Raw genomic sequence first — 14282 nt, 5'->3', positions numbered from 1 at the left:
AGCGGCCGAGGCTTTCCAGGCACCTGCCGCAGCGAGCCGGGGGCACCGCGCGCAAACGCTCCCTCGGCCGCTCCTGCTACTTTGCCGGAGGCGAGCCGGACGGGGAGCGGGGGAGAAGGCGAGAAAGCGCGCCCGGCCACTTACCGCTTTGCTCCCCTAGGAAGACCAACTTGAATTTCCTAAGCGGGTTTCCGAAATCGCCTCCCGTAGTCATGATGCGCCTGGCTCGGCAGAGTGCTGCGCCGGGAGGACAGCGAGGGCAGGGCGGGGAGAAGCAGCGTCTGCAGACTGGCTCCTTTGCTCAAGGCGACCCTAGCGCTCCCCTGCCCTCGCCACCAGCGGAGGGAGGCTCCGACCTCGGCGTTCTATAGGGGAGCCGCCAGAGCCGGGCACAGCCTGCGCCTGACGGGCAAGGACGCGAGTCCGCACCGGAGGAGGGCTGCGGGAGATGCTGGAGCGAGCGTGCTGCTTTCGGCCGCCTGCTGCCGCTGCTGCTCCTTGATGCCGCCTGCCACCCGCTCGCCTCCCTCCCCAGTCCGCGGCGCCTGCGCTCTGGCCCTATCCCGGCCAGCCTGATGTCATGCTGGAGCGCCAGCAGTCCAATGCGGTGCTGCAGGAGAGGGGTGTGCTTGTGCATAGACGGACCCGGATTGCTGGTGGGGAGGGAGGGGCTCGCGGGTTTCTGTGATCCCGAGGAGAGGGTAATCCCAACCCCTGGAGGAGTTGGCTGCACCTTCCCTAAAGCCCAACGGCTTCTCTGCCTCTCATTCCCACCCATCTGGTGTCCACCCTCCCCCCACATCTAACCGGCACCTGCTGGGAGTAAGCAGGTGCGGTAGAAGCCACAAGTGTGTCCCTTGAGTAGGAAAAGGCAGACGAATTGGCTGGGTGGTGATGAAATTTTCCCATTGAACAATCCTGAATTATAACTCTTTTCTGGTAGTTTTAGCAACAGGAGTTATTAATGGAGATATACTCCGTCCGTCTGTCTGTCTGTCTGTCTGTCTGTCTGTCTGTCTGTCTGTCTGCCTGCCTGCCTGCCTATCTATCTATCTATCTATCTATCTATCTATCTATCTATCTATCTATCTATCTATCCATCCATCCATCCATCCATCCATCCATCCATCCATCCAACATGGGTAAACAGGTATACTGGTAACACAGCTACAAGTCTGGCATTGCCTTGCTGTATTTGTTGGGTGTGGCAATGGATGTTAGGGGTAGTGAACAGATGAGACAGATGGGCAAAAAGTGTGAGTGTTAGTGACCTCATAGATTAGGGGATAATCCTTATTGAACGCATGCATGAATGCTCATATGTTATACTTGTTCAACGATATAAAATTCTTTCATATTTTTGCAATCAAATAACATGAAATAATAACACTGTGTTCCTAATGACAGCCAGTTTGGTGTAGTGACTAAGGCACCAGCCTAGAAATCCGGGAGAATGTAAATTCTAGTCACTAGTCACACTGTAGGAACAAAGCCAACAAATGACCTTGGTCCAATCACTCAATCTCAACCGTAGGAAGTAGGCAATGGCAAGCCAGCTCTAAAAAAATCTTGACAAGAAAACTGCAGGGGCTCATCCATGAAACAACACTTATTCAAAGTCACAAATTCTAACAAATTGCATTTTAATAGTCTTCTAAAGTAACAGAATAATGCAGTTGGGAGGGACCTTGCAGGTCTTCTAATCCAACCTCGCTCAAGACCAATGGCTGTCCAATCCTTCTTAAAAACCTCCAGTGATGGAGACAAGTTATTTCACTGGTTTATTGTTCTCACTGTCAGGAAATTTATCCTTAGTTCTGCTTTTTGAACTTAATTCACTAGAAAATTTTATCAGGTGTAAAAAGTATTATTTTAACATTGGTAAGATATATGGTTTCAAATCATCTGAATACAGAGTCTCATTGAAACCAGTCAAATGGCTGTAAACCTGCAGCTATAAAATAAGTTCAGATAATAGCTCACTTAAGCTTACTTCAGTGACTTAGTGGTGGTAACCAGAAGAAATCAGTCAGGTCAAGCATGAACTGCAAATGATGAAATTGTGGAGGTAGAAATATTGAAATGATCAGTGGCACTAAATTTTGCATTATTGTACTCACTTGTATTAGAATAATGCTTACTGAACTTCATAAGACTTCTGAGTAGATATGATTGAGGTTATACTAACTTACACTGGATCCAACTAATGGATAGGGAGAGGGAGGAATTTAGCCTTGTTGCTTGTATTTAAGGTGAAAAATAAAGTAGTGGCTGCAAAAGTGAAGATAAGGGTCATAATACCCTTTCATATCCCTTTTAAAAAGATATATGGAGCCTAAAGTTTGTTATTAAAAAATATTTCATATGACAGGGTAACCGTTGATTAGCTACATAAGTGAGATTTTTGTTGATTTGGTGAATTCCTTAGAAAAGTTTGGTTTCTTCACCCACTCCAATGTGCATCAATACCATGTTCCTGTTTATGAGAAAGATATGCCTATACATGTTCATTTTGTGGCTAGGAATCAAGCCAAGAATCTTTTAACAAACATTAAAGTAGGAGAGAGATGAGTGAGAATGATCTTTGAGCCACACGTGCATCTTTTCCCACTTCAGTTATCAGTTGAAGTTAGTTCAACCAGGATAATGGTATGGTTGTTGTGTGTTTTAAATTGTGTATTGTTATGTTCGTCTTTTTATCCCCTGTCTGTACCCCCTTCCCTGACTGAATTGTGAGCTGCCCTGAGTCCCCTTCGGGGAAAAGGGCGGCATATAAATGTAATAAATCCAAATCCAATAATGGAGTATGGTGAAGAAAAGTATCAGTCTGATTGTTTCAAATAATCATATTCTGACTGGGACCAACTCCATGTGTTAAGTAGGGCAATTGCTTAGAAAGCCCAAGACCAAATCTGTGATAGCTGATATATTTTTTTCATTATATCACAATGTCTGTCTGCATGTCAGTCCATGAAATTAATCCTAAATTAAAAGTGCAAGTCACAGCTATAATAGCATGTAACTAACTGTTTATCTTGAAAAAGCTAAGCCTGGTTAGAGCTGGTTATGTATGTGGAAGACTACCAGCAATCTCATGGTTAGAGACTACACAAAGTTTTTTTTTTAAATCTCTGAAACAAGATTTTGTTGCCAAGAAAACAACCCAGATATGTCCGTTGAATCACCAGGAGTTTGATTTGAAGAAAATGTTACTTTAAGTGTAGCGCTCACGGAGTCCAGTTTTCGGCTGCCTGAAAGTACTATTAATAACAATATAACGTTTCTAGACATATAACAAAGATCTTGCCTGCAATGGACAGGTGTGAGACACTTCTGTAGTTTTTGCAGTTGGATTTGCTTCCCTTATTTTAATAAGAGAGCCACAACGAGGACATCGGAAGTCATCAGGTATTTCTTCTAAGGATCAAATGTCTTCTACCATGTCTTTGAATGCATGCAAAGCATTTGGGTCTATTGCTTTGTAGATCTCAGCTAGAATGTCATCCTGCCCTGTTGCTTTATTTGAACTTACTGTACATTGATTTCATTAATAGAAAGAAGCATGTCGAGGGTACCAGGACTGGCAGGAATCTGCAGTAAGTATCATGATCAATTGTGGATTGGCTTATAAAGAAAGTTGGAAAAATGTTTAGCCATGGCTTTTCAGTCCTTCCTACCCTGTTTCCCCAAAAATACATCCCCGGATAATAAGCCCAATCAGACTTTTGAGCATATGCACTAAAATAAGCCTTCCCTGAAAATATTGCAACACAACAGCAGCCATGAAGTGACCACGCTTGCCACCTCCTGGACCTCAAAAATATTAAGACTTCCCTGAAAATAAGGCCAAGTGCTTATTTTGGGGGTCAAAAGAAAATAAGACCCTGTTTTATTTTTGGAGAACCACGGTAGTCTTTTATCAAGCTTGACCCATCAGATCACAATAAGGGGAAGCATCATGTTTTATGGCATTCTGTGGGAAGATGAGATGGTGTTTTGTGCATACAGTCAGAGCCCTGCTGGAGAAGTCCCCAGATGACGCTGTAGGATGGTGTCCATCTTTCTTTCTGGTGAAGCTAGCTCACTGCCTGTAGTACATTTTGGAAAATATGTGAAAGTGAACAGAATGTGCTAGTAGTCTTAGGTAGCCAAACTACTGCTATGTACTAGCATTATAGTCTGGCTAATGTAACATCACCATATGCTAAATAAATAAATAATGGCATTGGAGAACTTTTTGATGTCATGCACGTCTGTATCACTGGTGGGATTCAATTTTTTTTCTACTGGTTCTGTGGGCGTGGCTTGGTGGGTGTGGCTTGGTGGGTGTGGCAGGGGAAGGTTACTGTAAAATTCCCATTTCCTCCCAATCAGCTGGGACTCGGGAGGCATAGAATAGATGGGGCAGGGCCAATCAGAAGTGGTATTTACTGATTCTCCGGACTACTCAAAATTTTCGCTGCTGGTTCCCCAGAACTGGTCAGAACCTGCTGAATACCACCTCTGCATAATGTTCCCCCTGCACAGCCTTCTTTTGCCACCATTTATCCTGTATTTCTCACAGTTCCATCTGTATTTGGATTGCATGTGCTTAAATTTGTCTTTCTTTGAGACAGATGATGATTCATTCTGCCAGTCTGGGTAGGCTTTTCTCTTGGCTTAAAGGACTGCTAAAATGTCTTTGCAGTTTTCATCAAATCAGTCTTGTGATGTGACTGGGTTTTCAATCCAATACAGTTATCACAGTCTGCATGATGACATATTTAAACTATGGTGTGTCTACTTTTCTTAATAGATTCCTACAAGCAGCAAACAGTATTTCATTAAGTACATCTTGGGCGCCTTGGACTTGGTCTAACTCTTGTAGTCTACCAATATAGAATGACTTACAGTCCTTGGTTGTATGTAATGTAAATGGGCTATGTGTAGGCTGAGGACTGACCAGACCAGCTTGTGATGCAGCAATTCACATGACATGAGTGATGGTGACATCTTTTAAGTATATTATGACATAAATTTCAAGTAGGTGCCAGTGCTTGGATCTGTCAGTTTTGTACTTTTGTAGCAGCCAGGTAATTTTGTACTTGTTGGCAAGTCTGAACATAATTGTTTATGATACACAATTTGCTTTCAGCATATTTGCTCAGAAACAGCCCTTTGACATTTTGTTTTCCCACCTTGTATCTTCCAAAGATTCTGTTCCAGTTGTCACTGTCTTTGTCCGCCCTAGCATTGAAGCCTCCCAGAATGATGAATTTATCGCTGCTGGTGGTTGTTTGAATAATTTGCTCCAAGTTGTAGAGAGCTTCCTTCCTCTGGACTTGTGAGAGTTGGGGCATGGGCACTGAGAATGGTGAGAGTTGCTGATAGAAAAGCAGAACTCCATTATGTGTTCAATATTCTGGTGGTTAAAGTTGGGATGTTCTTCAGCAGAACAGATTTGAATGCAAAAAACCCTGTTCTAAAATGCCTTGACCTCATGTGTGGACTCAAAGGATGAGAACACAAGATGTAGGTACAATAGAGCTCGCTAAGTAAGGCATTGAGGAAACACTAACATCCTAGCTATTAGAATATTCAGTTAGCTATACCCTCCTAACTACTGCATGCTTCCTATCCACATTTTAATTATCTGTTCGTTTTGTTGGGTATCCAGATCATTTCCTGAAATATATGAAGGTACATCCTCAGTCTGCTGGATTTCATACTGTTTGTGAATGGAAAGATGCCCATAGAATAATGGACATGTATCAAAAGGAAGCAATAAATGGAAGAGGGAAATGCTACTCTCAACTTACTTTTAACACTGCAGCTTGGAGTTAAAAGGAAAACAAGGTGAAATAATTTTAGTTTCTAGTATTTATTTGAAAGCCAACAATGGGATTGATTATTCTTTATAGAACATGCTTAAAAACTTTGTTCTTCCATAATTACATAACTAATTATGTTTGACTTTAGGAATTAGAGTTGGATCTATTAAATATAAATAGTGTAAACTGCATAGGTAATGGCGCTCGGTGGTCCAACCTAGATTTGCGGCACATTTTCTGGGCTTTCTTTTTCCTTTAGAAACCAGCCAAGACATTGATTTATCTGTTGGTTAGCAAATCTAATGCTTGTTTGTTCAGTAAAGCAAAGCGATTTTGCATGTTGAATAGGTCAAATGTTAAAGCAAATATTTCTGTTGCAAGAATATCCCCTTTCCCAGTACTCCGAGTTCATTTTTTTGCTACTGTGAATGAAAATAAACAAATATTTGAATTTTCATTGTTCACTCTGTTTACATTTCTTGTTGAACTTATACACTGCCTTTTTACAATTTACTTTGGCCCTCTTTCTACCCTTCTATTTTTCATCACCTACATGTAGTGTTGCCCTTGACAATATCTGATTGATTTGCCTTTCTTTTCTCTTTTGACAAATAACTTCCCTAGCCAAATGTTGAAACTATTCTATATGTTTTAGAGATCTTGAAAAGATTTTTATTTGATATGGCTTTTCCCCATTAGAACAACAGAAACAAAGGAAACTGTAGCTGAAAGGATCTCTTTTCTCCCAAGGTCATAAAAATCACAGAATTTAAGCTGCCCATTTAGGTCAAGTTCAATAACCAGAAGAACAGAACCATCAGTGCAATTATTGTTCCACAATAGGACTTTTTGAAGTGGTGAACTATTTTTAGCATCTGAAGTAAACAATACCCAGACAGATTAGTAGGAATTTTGATAGTTCTGCATTAAAAAATATTGTAAGTAGCAGAAGAAAGGGAATGCTAAACTATAATTTAACTATAACCTGTCATGGGTGGGCTATTTGGAGGATAAGCTGTCTAGTTGTTTATGAATTCTAATCCCTATCAGCCCAGGGGAAGAATTGCCAACTAACTGGAGGGACAGATTTCTCTAGTTTAAAATTATTTGGAGTCATTAGAATATCTGAAAGAACAGGACTGTGAAACATGTTATTCTGGATGTTTAAAAACATAAACATCAACTGAGTTACCTGGAAATAATAAAAGTAGGAAATGAGACATTGGGCAAATGTTTCTGTCTTTGATTTTATTTCAGTTGTTTTGCAGCAAAGATACGTAACAGTACTGGGTACTCAGAGAGAGAGAGCAAACCATTCTAAAAAAAAACACACAGAGGCAAATAAATTGGAACACATTTATATAAACTAGCTTGATCAGCTGTTTATAAATGTCTAGCAAATATGTTCCCGTGATACTGAAGAGGCAGTGTCCTGCTGTTTGGATATGAAAAATACCTCACAAAATTTGAAAGGAAAAGCCAGTATAAATTAAAAAAAAATTCCAGTTGCATCTAACCACAACATAGACTTGCAGTGACAACATCTTTTTTGTGATGTATTGACATGAAGTTGCCTTCATATCACCCCTGTCTATACCAGGAGCCATATGAAATAATCCTTAGCTATTTTGATTTTAAAACATTTCCTCACTTAAATTGGCCACTTTCAAGGTAAGTCAAATGTGTAAAAAAATCTGACCATTCTGAATTATTCTGCAAGTGGCTCAGCTGATTGATAGATAAAACAGAACATTTAAAAACTTCCAAGATGTTGAGGCCATTTATTCCTAGACTCTTAGATACTAACTTAGATATTAACTGGTGCCTGGTGCACCAGTTGCGTCCCTACCTGGACCGGGAGGCACTTGCAACAGTCACTCACGCCCTCATGACCTCAAGACTGGACTACTGCAATGCGCTCTACATGGGGCAGCCCTTGAAGAGTATTCAGAGACTTCAACTCGTCCAGAACGCAGCCGCACGTGCGATTATGGGTGCACCTCGGTACACCCACGTTACACCTATCCTCCGCGAGCTGCACTTGTTACCAATCAGTCTCCGGATACGCTTCAAGGTGCTAGTCGTAACTTATAAAGCCCTTCATGGTATTGGATCTGGGTACTTGAGAGACCGCCTGCTGCCAATTACCTCCCACAGACCCATTAGATCTCACAGGGTTGGCCTCCTCCGGGTGCCATCTACCAGCCAATGCCACCTGGCTATTACCCGGGGGAGGGCCTTCTCTGTGGCAGCTCCGGTCCTCTGGAATGAACTCCCCGCAGGGATTCGGACCCTCACCTCTCTCCAGGCCTTCCGAAAAGCCATCAAAACCTGGCTTTGTCGGCAGGCCTGGGGGTGATGAGTTCCCTCCCCTCTCGACATGTATGGTTGTGCGACTGTTGCCTACTTTTATTATTTGTATTTTGTCTTTTATGTTCCCCCTTTTTTTCCCCTTTGAATTGTTTGCCACCCTGAGTCCTCCCGGAGAAGGGCGGCATACAAATAATAAAATACCAATACCAATACCAATACTATTGATTTATTACATTGCTGGCAATCACAGGTGCATTTTCGGTTTCTCTCCTGCTTAGCTTATTCTTTCAAACTAATATTCCTTGGCCCATTGTTTGGTCAAGTGACAGAACTGGCCTTTACTCCATTTCCCCAAAGAAGCAGGCTCTCTATAGCATGATATCTGCAAAAATTACACGTGATACACACTTTTCCTAGTTGGAGGATCACACTTGCCTGTTGCATGGCATGACTGGGTGGGGGGGAACCACACTCCAAAGAAATGGGGAATGAAGCTAGAACAAAAACTAAATTGTATTTCATTTCATTTCTAATTGAAGTTAATTAAATATAATTCATGAGTCTGTATAAATTACCTGTATGTTTAATAAATATTTTCAATAAATTTGTAAGTTTGGTAACAACCTTGATATATTTGTTTTAATCCAAATTACAGTTTGAGGTCTCAGTTTTTGAATTTTGGGATTATGGTTGTTGTTGTTGTTTTGCAAGTCATGTCCTGCTGTGACATTACCTTACTTGTATTGAAGTAAATAAAAATACAGGTTTGTCTCCCCGGACATGACTTTCTTAGAGGGCACATAGGAATTCTATGCTCATTGTGCCTCCCACCTCCACCCCCATCTTCTAGCATTTACCAGATTTGGGAATAAGAAATGCCACTATCTGCTTGCAACAAACTCCTGAAACTTCTCCTCCAGTAGCCAGATCAAACAGAAGTCTCTTCAGTCTTAATCAGCTGAAGTAAGATTTTCTTTGCTGAGCTAGCAGTTCATTTCGGTTACTTTTTAGTTATTGGTGAGATAAAAATGGTTCTGCCGAACAGCGAATGGCATAGTTATCAGACAGGCATTGAAGAGAGTTAATGAAGCACCTTGCTGAGCAGATGTCCTCTTATCTTGATGTTACAGACACCTCCATACAGATTTGTCACCTGCACGGTGTTTTATTAGCTCCCTTTGAAATACTCACTGGAACAGGAAAAACATGTTGGATGATATATCACAACACACTCACCCTTCTGGTAATGGAATCATAGATGTTGCAGACTTGTATGAGTACCATTGAGGATGAAGGCAATCCTTAGCTCTGAATGAACCAGTGGCCAAGAGCTTTCCCTATCCATTTAATTTCAACCCGATTCCCCCCCTTTCACTCTCCTTCATCACCACATACTTATTCTTTCTTCTCCTCTTTAAATTTGAGGTTTCCACTCATCTCCATAACATCAAAGAAAATCCCTTCTTGCCCTTATTGTTGGTATGCAGTTTCCTCCATCTGAGGTCCTGTACTAGAGACCTGGGAATTTGAAGATTCTCTGCAATACCTTAGCTGTTCCTAATGCTGCACTCTTCTGGAGACAAAGCTATGATGTCCTGGGATCTGTTGTAGGAGTCACAGACCCAAGTGTTCCTACCATGACTGGCAGTGGTGGGATTCAAATAATTTAACAACCAGTTCTCTGCCCTAATGACTGGAAGGGTGGAAGTGACAGGGTGGGCGGGGCCAGGGACTCAGCCTCCTGCAGCACTCTGTCAGTCAAAAGAGGGCACGGGGGTTAATTACAAAATGTGGGCTTTGCTTTGTGACATCCAGATCCAGCAAGCAAGGGGTGTGAACTGCACAGAAAATACACTTTTGTTTGGTTATCAAGAAATATCCCCAAAGTCAGATGTACACTAAATATAGACTGACTTTTAACTACACACCTCCCCAGCAAACAGCAAATTTTGAAGCTCCAGGTAAAGAGGATTCATTTTAGGATGAGTAACCACAGTTTGCATGTTGGAGGTTCCTAAAGGAATGCTGGGAAACTCTGTATTTTAAAGGACATTTGAGGGAGGGGTGCAGAATAGCCCTTCTCTGCCTGAGACTGTAGAGACCTACACCAATCAAAACACTTTTTGTGAAGCAACTGATAAACACTGAAAAGGTAAGTCACTAGTATATGAAAATAAGAGCAAACTCCACTCTCTTTTAGTACTGATGATGTTACCTAGTTTGGTAATGAAACATCTGCAAGAAAACCATCAAGCTCAGAGAGCACCACAGAATTCACAGTTCAACCCTAAGATACAAATATTCTCTTCTATCGATAAACATTTTTGGGTTAGAGGGATTCAGAGCCTATGTTATTTGAGATGGTTCCCTGTGGATTTCATTCTAAATTTTGATATTTCTATAAATAAGGAATGTAGAATTATAATGGCGAAATATTTTATCCTTCATACATAAAAAAAATACAAAGCTAAGGGATGAAAAAATAAAAACAGATTTGAAAAAGAAAAGGCTCAGGAAAGAAAAAGAGTGAAAGTATAAGAAAGAAAGAGGAAAAGACGGAAAACTGAAAAAGAATAACTTCCAACTTTCTTTGGTACAAGTAAAAAAGTATATCAAACTTTTACTCTAAGATTAACATTTGCTTACATTATTTCCAAAATCCTTTATTTAATCATCAAAGCCAAGGTCAACTTTTAATTTCAGTTTCTTACAAAAAGTCCTGTAAAGATTCATATCACTTTAATCACTATTTGTTAATGAAACCACAACTGATTTATTTAATTGCACCAAACTCTAAATAAAACAGGAATGGAAAATCCTAAGCGCTAGTGTAGACCCATGCTTCTCAACTTTGGCAATATTAAGGTGCATGGCGGTGTTGGGTTGCTAATTTTTTTACTACTGGTTCGGGCACGTGCAACACTTCTGCGCATGCACAGAAGCATCCGGGTGGGTGAGTGGAGCCACCCGCTGCCACTACTACGGTTCTTCCGATCTGGGCCAAACTGGCAGCAACCCACCTCTGGTGCATGGACTTCAATACCCATAATTCCCCAGGTAGCATGAAGTTCACCCATTTTAAACTTGTGAAGATTGAAAAACGCTGATGTATAAATAGGGATTTTTGTCATTCCTCCCTTACTGGTTCTTGCTTACAATCATAATGCAAAATCACCATTCCCATCTCACCCTAAAGCAGGGGTTTGGGGCCTGGAAGGCCTCCTGCACCATGCTGGAAGGCAAAATGGGGCACGGGGGGACTCCGAAGAGGGGATAGGTGGGCGGGGCCAGACAGAGTTGGGATTAGCCAGTTCTCTGAACTGGGCAAAAAGTTCACTAGCGGTTTGCCTGAACCAGTGCAAACAGGCTGAAGTCCACCTCTGACTACTGAAACTCTTTGGCTTTTACTTTCCATAGCCTCTTTAATTCCTTCTTTAGGCCCTGTTACTTCTCCAGTTTCTTGTACTGCTTCTTCCTGCTACTGCTGTCAATTGATACTTCTACATCCATTACCACCTCTATCTTTGGGTGGTAGATAGGTGGACACCTTGTCCATTATGCAATGTCTGGGTGATTGGCCAATACCTGCCTGGATCTGGAAGTCCCACATGTTCTAAGGAATGCCTTATCTCGACTTGGGAAGGTTTAACCCATACATTGGTACAGCTGTTCATGTACACAATGCCAGCTACCTAATTGTACCATTCAATGTATTCTATTCTGTCATGCATTTCACACCCTGTCATTATTTATTGGACTATCTCTGGGGCCTTTCTGCCTGGATCTCCGAGACTTTCTCTACCTGGGTCTCAGACTCCTGCTTCTATGGATCTGAGTTTTGGTACCTATTCTTGTGCTGCGTTGGTCAGACTCTCACTATTGCCTTTAAATCCAGCCTCTTTCCAGCCATTTCCCAATGTCTGACATCTCAGCTATCTTTGATGGTACATCCCATTCAGGTTTTGACTTGCCACAGCACTTCCTTTGCTTGATCTTTCTCAAATGTCTGTTGGTATCTCAAGCATTCTTTAGCCGCTCTTCTTTGGATGCCATGTACTCCTGGATGCTCTGGGTTTTCTCTGGGACAGTGGTTTTGAAAGTCACCAAACTGTATCCACCCTTTTTCTGGTTGGTATAAAGGTTTTGGGTGTTGGACTTGCAGTGGAAACTTGTGTGCATTGTGAAGACTTCCCAGTTTTCACATTGGCAGCTTCTATATCCTCCATATTCTTCTCAGTAACCAACAGGTTATCTGATAACTGGCAGGGCATGTGTTGATGGTGTGATTTTCCCCCCCATTAAGCTTGCCTTCAGGACTTGTCTTAACCTTTGTCGATACTTGATACTTGAATGTTGCTGTCTTCCTTACACCTTTCTCATGATTCCCATGTGGCTGTGGGATACCAAGGTACTTTTAGCTGGTCTATGTGGCCCACTGGTAGTTCCCCCTTCCATCAGTCTTAACTATGTTCCTTCTCTTTACTTCCATCTACAGTCTAAATGACATCCCAATGTCCTCACGGTAGATCCACATTAAGTGGATCAATGCTTCACTTACTCTTAGCATACACTTGACATCATCAATGTACAGGAGGTGGCTGATTGTAGTTCCACTCTTAAACTATACTAACGATACTAATACTCATAGTATTGTGATAATTTGGCCGAGGAAGTTTAAACATATGCAAAGCAGAAGTGGGGACACTGCAATACCTTATTATATGCCTCACCTAATAGCCACTTATGTGAGCTGTCTTGAGTTGATTCTCAGTGTTGTCGCCCACAGTCCTCTTGGGGAAGATCCTTAGTGTCCTGTTGACATTGTATAGTGCCAGGGATCCACAGATCTGTCCGTTTTCCCCTGAGTTGTAAGCTCTCCTGTAGTCAATCCAGGTTGTGCTCAGATTGATCTGTCTCAGCCTTGAGTGTTGAGGATGGCTGTATTTATCTTTTAGCATCTGGTGTTTTGAGCCTCTGGTGTTGTTCCAAGTGCCTTTCTGAGCTCATGTGGTGGCACGTATGGTCCTGTAGCTTGATGGCTATGATACCTGATAGGACTTTCCAAGTTTTGTGAAGATAGGTTAATGATCCATAGTTGGACAGTGCTGTTCCTTTGTGATGGTCTTTTATGATCAGCAATATCCTTCCTTGTATTAGCCAATCTGGGTAGGACCCTGGTGCTAGCAGCTGGTTCATCTGTGCTACTAGGCATTTATGCACTACTGTTACCCAATAGGTGTAGATCATGTCTGGGTCAGGTGCTATATAGACTTTCACGTTGTTGACTTACTGTTGGCTATTGCGCTACTGTGATTGTAACTGGTTCCTGTTTTGGGAGATCATATGGTCTGCTTTCGGGTCCTGCAGCCATCTATGCTACGTGTCTTCTCTTTCTCCCATGTTCTTCCAGTACTGCTGTTACTGTGTTGCACTGCAGTTAGGTGTACACATGGATGGTTGTTTGGAGAACAGGGCATTTGCCTTCTTGACATCTGCTTCTCTAGTATTATCTCCTTAGGTTTGGTAGCCAGGGATGTGAACCATTTTTTAGCAGTCTCTACGGCTTCAGATGGAGTCAGGTCCTTGTGTTTATAAAGTACCTGAGTGTTATTTTCTTGTCATATTGTCAACCTGAGGTTTCCACTTATCTCTCTGACATTACACACATATCCATCCATCCATCCATCCATCCAGTTCAGCTTTCCTGTTCCTTGCACCACAATCTGTAAAATATGATTTACAGTTACATAAAGCTGGCTTTTAAAAAAAATGTTTAGGTAATGGAGACAGATTGCAGTATAATCAAATTATATGCTTTCAAACAGCAAACTCTTAGAGGAACAGTAGGAAGATATGGGAAGTATAAAATTATGTTATACAACATAATCTAATCTATATGGGTGCAGAGATGTTGCTATCTTGGACTGAATAGATACAGCTGCCAATCCAGTAAGCTTCTATGTAGAAACAGAAAGTATTGCAATTCTTTCAGGCATATCCTATTTACTTACAGTATGTAGCATATACATACTGTAGTTACATCTTCTTCTCTGATTCAGCAATTCTCTTTAATTCTTGTTCCCTGAAATATAACTGGAATCTTCTATTGATCTGAATGTAATTTCAGTTCCCAAATCTGCAGATCAAGCTATTTGTTAC

The 14282-nt window shown here is 41.6% G+C and overlaps 1 protein-coding gene across 1 annotated transcript in view; it reads right to left on the bottom strand.

Annotated features, from left to right (window-relative positions):
- The window catches only part of RAB6B (RAB6B, member RAS oncogene family), a 44389-nt gene extending 43880 nt beyond the window's left edge, over positions 1-509 (bottom strand). The window contains exon 1 of the mRNA XM_032225500.1: positions 145-509. Within this exon, the coding sequence (XP_032081391.1) occupies positions 145-214 (70 nt within the window). The 5' untranslated portion in view covers positions 215-509. The remainder of the gene's footprint in view (positions 1-144) is intronic.
- Positions 510-14282: the final 13773 nt, after the last annotated feature.

Source organism: Thamnophis elegans, chromosome 10 (genome assembly GCF_009769535.1).
Source record: "Thamnophis elegans isolate rThaEle1 chromosome 10, rThaEle1.pri, whole genome shotgun sequence".
In the NCBI taxonomy this organism is placed as follows: Eukaryota; Metazoa; Chordata; class Lepidosauria; order Squamata; family Colubridae; genus Thamnophis; species Thamnophis elegans.
This window is presented reverse-complemented; position numbering and strand designations above follow the sequence as displayed.